The sequence below is a fragment of the Macaca fascicularis genome, chromosome 5, assembly GCF_037993035.2.
Source record: "Macaca fascicularis isolate 582-1 chromosome 5, T2T-MFA8v1.1".
Lineage (NCBI taxonomy): Eukaryota > Metazoa > Chordata > Mammalia > Primates > Cercopithecidae > Macaca > Macaca fascicularis.
In genome coordinates, this window is record NC_088379.1 from 187,698,496 (window position 1) to 187,706,214 (window position 7,719).

General features: G+C 48.6%; 1 protein-coding gene across 13 annotated transcripts in view; it reads right to left on the reverse strand.

Annotated features, from left to right (window-relative positions):
- The window catches only part of DCTD (dCMP deaminase), an 86,900-nt gene extending 80,902 nt beyond the window's left edge, over nucleotides 1-5,998 (reverse strand). For 3 of the 13 annotated variants that reach the window (XR_012435259.1, XM_005556369.5, XM_074040798.1), the window contains exons 1-3: nucleotides 5,327-5,407; nucleotides 3,609-3,723; nucleotides 3,063-3,198 (exon numbers count right to left, since the gene is read on the reverse strand). Coding sequence is in view for 7 of the 13 variants with exons in the window: in XM_005556369.5 (XP_005556426.1) it covers nucleotides 3,063-3,198; nucleotides 3,609-3,723; nucleotides 5,327-5,352 (277 nt within the window). In the remaining 6 variants the exon portion in view is untranslated. Of the gene's footprint in view, nucleotides 1-3,062; nucleotides 3,199-3,608; nucleotides 3,724-4,714; nucleotides 4,830-5,326 lie in introns of all 13 variants that reach the window. The other 10 variants (XR_012435257.1, XR_012435256.1, XM_065545719.2 and 7 more) reach the window with 9 other exon arrangements.
- Between the last annotated feature and the right edge of the window lie 1,721 nt (nucleotides 5,999-7,719).

The following is a 7,719-nucleotide window of genomic DNA, read 5'->3' on the forward strand; positions in this document are numbered from 1 at the left end:
AGTTTCTTACTCAAAAGATACTAAGAATTTAGCATTGTGCAGGGGTCCTGGAAGTGTTTTGGCATTTAAAAGAGGGTCCGGTACATTCAAAAGAGTTAAAAATCATTGTCTAGAACTCGAGATAATCTCTAAAGCTCCTTTACAGGGAGTAACACATCACCCATGAAGTTATCCTTCCTGCTACAGCAGCTCAGTCGCCATTAATGCAGATGAGGAAAGAACGGGGTGAGCTATCCAACTCAAGGCAGGATCCCCTTGTTTTTTAAATTAATCTTGAAAATCTTAAAAGCAAAAAAAAAAAAAGCCTTTGCATTTGAGTCAGTTATCAGCAAACATTTCTGTGACATCCCAGGCAAACCAAACATTTACTTCTCTGTGGCCTGAAAATCCTTGAGAAGACAACAAGTATAGTTTATACACAGTCATTGTCATTTAGACTTAAAGCCCATCTTTACTGTATTATGGCGGTAGTAATACTAAATGCCTTTTAAAACCCATTTAATGCCTTCTACAACTTTTATGGTACATCAAATTACAAGCTTACTCTCGTGAAAGAAAATTGTCGACATTCTACCATAGCTACATATAAATGAATAATTGATAAGTAAGGGCAAAGAGCTTTGAAAACCTAGAGGTATCATACAGATAATAAAAAATAATGCAGACAGACAACCAGTGCCCAGAAGCTCAGCAGCTATTCAATAAAAAACAATCAGTGAAGTTGGACAAATACCTATGTAGGTTTTTAAAAAAATTCCCTGTAGAAAGGGGCTCTGAAAGGCACTCTCCTCAATTTGGACAAAAGGCAGTGTCTCATAACCAACAAAGTCAGCTACACGGAAGTCAGGAGTGCTGGGAAGTCTGGGGTGTGGGGCAGGTGCTGCAAATGGACTGCACGGCCCTTGGCTTCCAGGTCACAGCTTACAGATCTGCTGGGGGCTCTCAGTGACTGAGGAAGGCACAGGTCCCATTGGGAGGCCCGCTCAGTGCCCACTCAGGACCCCTCTGCACTGTCCAACCACGGGTATCTTTTGCACCAGCTTGAGTATGATAGACTGCCATCCCCCCAGAATTCCTCCATATCGAAGTCCAGCACAAGGGCCAATATTTCACTGTCTAGACTCGGTGAAATATTGACTGTGGCCGTCACACATTTCAATGCAGATCTTTAACATATCGACCCTCCACTTTCACCATTTTTATATGGGACATTGAACCACACTGTGAAAAATTATCTTTGCATGGACTTAAAAACAACGAATCACTTCCCTTCTTTCTTACCATCAAAAGCTTATAGAATCAAAATCAGGATGACAAGAAGTTTCTCTGAGTCAGTGCATTTTTCTAATTAGTCATCCACTACCACCAGCTCTGAAGCTGGGCTGAGAAGACAGTCTTACCCTCCCCCAACTCCGATCCTCTCTTCCCACTCCTACGAGGGAGGGGTGAGGTTAAATCAAGGATGTGACGATTCAGTCCCCTTCATCCCTAAACTACTTTTCACACCCTGGAAACCCAGACTGCTTTGCAGTCCTCAATTCCTCCTCTCCCTCCAGGTACCTCTTTCCTTTTTCTTTCAAACATGGAGGAGTTGCCCCTAGGCAATTTAGAAAGAAATTTATGGGGCTTATTTAACATGATCGAGGTTCAGCAACATTAGCAAAAATTTATAAATTAGACTAAATGTAGACTTGGAATTCTTCATGAGAAAAACCCAGAGGAAAATCTACCAGGAGAGTCAACAAAGAAGAAAGGTCATACATCACGCCTCGGCCCGAAGGCACAATCTTTCCCATTTGGATGGCCTTACTCTACTTTCACTTCCAACAGTGCCAGTCTGTTCATTTTCAGGCGTAAAATACAGGACCTAACCCTACAAAAAATCAGCAACCTGCATACGCAGCATGATTTGCCTCTTTTCCAGCATTAGTTGCATATTCTCCAAGGAACACAAGGAAAAGTAAAGCTGTGGCTGGACCCTCCCAGGCCATCTCTGAAGGAGTCTTCCCTGGGGCTCAGACAGGCAACAAACTCTAAGAAGCACCCTTCGCTAATTTCAAGGTGAAAATCCAGAGACAGTCAAGCCAAAGGTTTACAGTTCCACACTTCTAGCTTTTTCTTTTTCTTTTCTTTTCCTTTTTTTTTTTTTTTTTTTTTTTTTGAGATAGAGTCTTGCTCTGTCGTCCAGGCTGGAGTGCGGTGGCGCAATCTTGGCTCACTACAACCTCCACGTCAGCCTCCCGAGTAGCAGGGATTACAGGCACCTGCTACCATGCCCAGTTAATTTTGTATTTTTAGTAGATGTAGCTATGTTAGAATGTCAACATTAGTAGAGATGGGGTTTCACCATGTTGGCCAGGCTGGTCTCGAAGTCCTGACCTCAGGTGATCTGCCCGTCTCAACCTCCCAAAGTGCTGGGATTACAGGCGTGAGCCATCGCGCCCAGCCTCACTTCTGGCTTTTGGTCTGATCACAGCCTACTGTGAAATTGCAGCATCCCCTGTAACTGGAGGAAGCAACTGGATCCTCCATCTCCTGATGTCTAGTTCACAGCTTGCTTCCCGCTTCCCAGCAATGAGCTTGAGCCAGATGTTCTCATCAGGCACGTGGGCTGAATGAAGCCTGCTTCTCATCAAACCAAACCCCGAGCCAGCCCCTGGTTAGCCGACCCTGCTTCCGAGTAGTAAAAAAAGAACCTGCGGAGACACTACGCACATCCCTCGGCTATCTCTGTAAGGAGCTGTGACCCTCTGCAGAGAAGCCAACTATCAATGCTCTGGTGTTGTGCACGGCAGCAGGCTGCCAGTGAAGCCTGCCAGGCTCAGCACAGGCAGCAGAGCCCCGGATCTCAGGGCCAGCCTGTGTGACCACTACCATGCTTCTCTCCGTGGCTCTCTTTGGAACTTAAGAGACAAAGCCAGGAAACGGGGGTAGTTCAGTAGGATATTTTTCTTTCCAGCTGTTGATGACAAAAGGGAGATGATGCCTTCTGACCAACTTTCTGAATTAGGCACTCGCCAGGCTATGTCACTAAGCAGAATGGGACATAAAACATGCCCTACCGTATGGGTATTTGGTGTCCAGCTTATTCTCTGCCGTCCTACTCCAAGGCAATAGGTCGTCACTGCACCCATTTGGCATCCCATTGTACCCGATCCCGACAATCTTGTTTTCTGAATTCACAATGCAGGCACCGACCTAGAAGGAAACATGCCCAAAGGCTTGGTGCCTGCAACTGGCTGGTCTGCTGCTGGGGAAGCAGGGAATAAAACCAGAGGGACTGCAGAACTCAAAACAGATGCACAGCTGCTACAGGTGCTGAGAGCTGTCGATCTCCTTGCCTGTTTTTTTTTGTGTGTGTGGCAGCTCCCATAAGCCAAGGAAAGTGCACCCCGGGTCCCAGAAGGGGCATGAGGGGCAGTTAACAAAGGCATGTGACAATTTTCTGTCTCACAGGAAGAAGTAAGCTTGTAGAAATGCAGCACAAAAGGCAGACCAACCCTGCACTTTCAAGTTGACAAGTGTCCACTGAATCTCCCCTTTCTGCTCATGTGCAGGAATCTCTCTGCCTGGGAGTATCTAAGCATTCTCCTGGGAAATTCATTTACCTGGGAATTTGGATCTTTGCTTCTCTGTGCTGATAAGAAGGCCACAGCCATAAAATACTCAGGCCATTCCAAATAGTCATCCCGTTTCTTGCAGGAAACTTCACTCATGTTGGGTCTAGAAGAAAAGCGTGACAAAGCAGAAGTTGAGAGGAAGCATTTTAGTAAATCTGTTTTCCAGTTCAACCCAACCACACTGAACCTTTAGATGTCTAAACATGGGCAACTTGAGCTACATTTATCAATCACAAATCACAACACATGGGCCCTAAACAGTCTCTGGTCTAAGTAAAAACTTAAGAAATTTCCTATTTCAGAAGTTTGAATTTGGCACCTATAGCTTCACATTCCCAAATATTTTATCTGTTTACTGCTTTCTCATAGGATTTTTTATGCCAGCCTACACATTGTTCTGTCCTTTACCTGTCTCCCTTACAAAACGGAGTCAGCACAGGAAGAGGGTGGAAATAAGAAATATTTATTGATCATCTATAGATTCCAGACATTGTTAAAGTTTATATACATCATGTCAGTCGAGCCTTACTCCTAGCTAAGGTAGACAATGCCATCCTACCTTACAGAGACTCAGAGAACTTAGGTAACTTATCCTAAACCACACAGGATTATTATCCACGCCAGATGGATTCAAAGAAAACATCTGAAGCCTTCCCAACTCTGATATTCACCAGATAATTTTTCCCTCCCCTTTCCCTTTGTTACTCCAGATGGGACAGAAGTTATCAACTCTGAGTAATGAATTGCATGAGAAGAAACTATGAAAAATGTCAAGTGCTACTCCTAAAGCAAGGGGCAAGCACAGGCTGTCTACAACAGGGAGAGCCCAGGAAGGGGGTCCTAGAACTTCAGGGGAGTGGTCGCTTTCAAAAGGAATGAAACAAGGGCAAGGAAGGAAGACAACACAAAAACAGGGTGGGCAACACGGAGAAATCTTAAGAAAGGCAAGGAATGTGGTCTAAAGGAAGGCGAGGATTTCCCAAAATTTCTGCTTCAGGCTCCACACTTTACTTAGGCACATGCTACAGTGCAGGGCGGCAGTGCCTACGACTAGATGCAGTGGAGAGTCGGTGCTGGGAACCATGGTCACTCACTGAGAAGCCTGGCAATCCCCCTAACAGGAAAAGACAGGTGCTGGATCAGCCTGGTTTCCCACCTGGCGTAAGGGTCAGCATCCATCATCGCTGTGGGGTGCTAGAGAAGTACCTACTACATAGGAGGGAGGGGGAGACATGGCGGGGTGAGGGAGGGGGAGGAGAGGGAAGGGTCCTGCTAATTCCCTGGGCGCCTTCCCCTGGCATGGCTGAAAGCCCACTAGAGCCCTGTGAGGACTGAGGCCCAGCTGTAGAAACAGAGGGAACTGGAGATTGAGGACAACGATTCAGGAAGACACATTCGGTCACCGTCCCAGGCACACCCCACGCCGCTCGCAACCCCGTCAGCTCTGATCCAGGGCCTACACCTGGCATTCCCACAGACGCCCAGCACCACCCCCCCGGGGCACTCCGAGGGGGCCGCCCTCGCACCCGCCAAGAAATCGACCCTGGAGTGACTTCCGGGACCCCGAGCGCTCCCACCCCGCCCGCATTCTCCGATCTAAAGGCTGAGCGCGGCCGAGGCGCCCCCAGCGTCCGCGGCCCCGGCCCAGGCCCCCGCCCGGCAGCCGGTGCCACGCGGCGGTGGCTAGGGGCGCGCGGGCAGCGTACCCGCACGGCTGCCCCCCGCCCACCATCCGGTGCCCGCTCCGCGCGCAGGCCGGTGCTGGTCCCCGCCGCCGCCGCCGCCGCCGCGCTCAGGGAAGGAAGTCGGGAGAGGAGGCGGGGCCGCCGCGGGGCCGGAAGAGGGCAGCGGCCCGGACGCCGCGCGCTCGCAGAACGGCTGTCGGCCGGGGACCAGGGTCCCGGAGCTCTCACGGGAGGGAGGGAAGGAGGGAGGGTCGCACGCCGCGAACACGCTGCTCGGCGTCGCCGTACGCCTCGCAGTCCCCGTGATGCAGCCCGCGGTCCGGCCGGCGGTGTTCACGGCCCGAGCACAAACCACTCCCCGGGTGCCAGGCCGCCCCGAGGTCGCCCCGCTGCCCGGGTCACGCGTGGCGCAGGGTGGCCGCGAGTTGGGCGCATCCAGGCCTGACTGCACGACCGTCGGGGCTGCTCGGTTTAGTGGTGGTGGTGGTGGTGAGGTTTTCCCCACCATCCGTGTTCCATCAGCTCCTTAGAGTCACGACTATAGAGATTCTGTGTGATTAAAAGACGACCCCAAGAATCTAGTGCCGTGAAGCTGGTGGGAGGTGGGGAGACCTGGTTTGGGTCTCAGGGGTGAGCCCGCTGTTTCGCAGCGCCCCCGTGGGGACCCTTGGCCGGTGGCTGGGTCAGTTTCACACCGGATGGGGCAGGGAACTGGGTCCGGCGGGGGTGCTGTGCCTCGAGGCTCAGTGCCTCGAAGCTGGATTTGCATTTAGCTGCGCCTGACCGGCTTGCAGTTTCTGCTCAAACTGTGCGGAAGGGCCTGAGGTGTTTGCTAAAGCCTGCCGTCCCCTGCTCGACCCGTATCACCACACATGCACCCCAACTGCACGTTACCTCCTGGTAATGCTTGCCCACTGATACTGTGCACATTTTGTTGCAGTTGTTTCAAAACAGGGCAAATCAGAAAAACAGCGCAATGGGAAAGACCATCAGTGACATTTCTGGAGTCGTATGCCCCAAGCAACTAAATCTGATTTTCATGAAATTCGTTACCCTACGCAGATGTCTAGCCCCTTACAGTGGTTCTAGCACAGAGAATGACAGAAGAACCCCTTTCTGTTTCACTCATACTTGAGGGTACTGTCAGCACTCCATAAATAACAGCTACCGTAATAATCATCAGTTCTGATCTGCACGTCCCGGATTTGAACTGCTGTTCCATACAAAAGCTTGTTAACTATATTAATTTAGCCTCACGGAGGAAGAATGATGAGAGTAAACAGTTGGTTCTGTCTAATTACTCACTACAACAGACACATCATTCTTCATCTCATGGTCCAGCTTGTAGATTCAATAATTAAATTATGTACTGCTCTTGGTGGATGCCGGGAAAGCAAAAGGGAGAAATCCTTCATTGTTAACTATAGATTTTTTTTTTTTTTTTTTTTTTGCCCTGATAAGACTCAGGCTTGAAAGAACCACATAGATTAAGATGATGATTTTTAATGTCAAGTTGACTTTACGTGGCTGTCTTGTTGCTGCTAAAATGTGTCATATATCCTGAGCCCCGGTTTCCCTCCCCCTCCCAAATCCACTACTTGGTCTTTGGCACACTCATCTATAGTCTTTGGGTCTTCATAGATCCATTTCTCTTCTTACCAGCCTACAACCCATACATCACCAATTGCTGCTGGTCCTTCAACCACAACATCATTAAGCTTTCTTCCTTCCTCTGCTCTGTAAAGACTGTCATACATAATTTAGTTACTTCTCATCATTCTCCATTTTGGCCAACTCACACACTCCCCTCTGCCATAAATTCAAGCTCCTGCTTGCTGAAAACACATTACCCTGAATGTTCCTGCATTTCACTGAAAGTCCCTCGTCTTAAAGATGACATCATTCATAATACAGGAAACCCTCCTTGTTCAGAGTTTCACAACTTGAGGTTTCAAATATTCTGCACCAATAGTGAAGCCACGTGGCCAACGGGGGAAAAATATACTCCTTCCTATGTCTTTCTCATTAACACCTTGTAACTCCAAGTGTGACTGTAGGTGTTAAATCTCACTTGCTGATATCTTGTATTTGGGTTTAAAATTGAGGATCTTTCTGCACCTACTACAAATACAGAGGTTAGGTATGTGTTCAGCCCTATCTAGATTGGCCTTCCTTGAGGGCCTCACGTAGGTTGAACACAATCAACACATTCCTAAGGACTACTATCTTGGCCCTTTTGTTTATGGGGTTTCATGTTATCTATGTCTAGTGTAGAGCATAACCTGGAACATATTAATATTTCAGTGTGCCTTAGGTGGAGGATCGCGATTAAAAACAGAAGTCAAGGTAAGATTCTTCCAGGGCCACCTCAGAAGAGGGGTTGATGGCATTTGCAAATGTCTGCCCTACCAAGA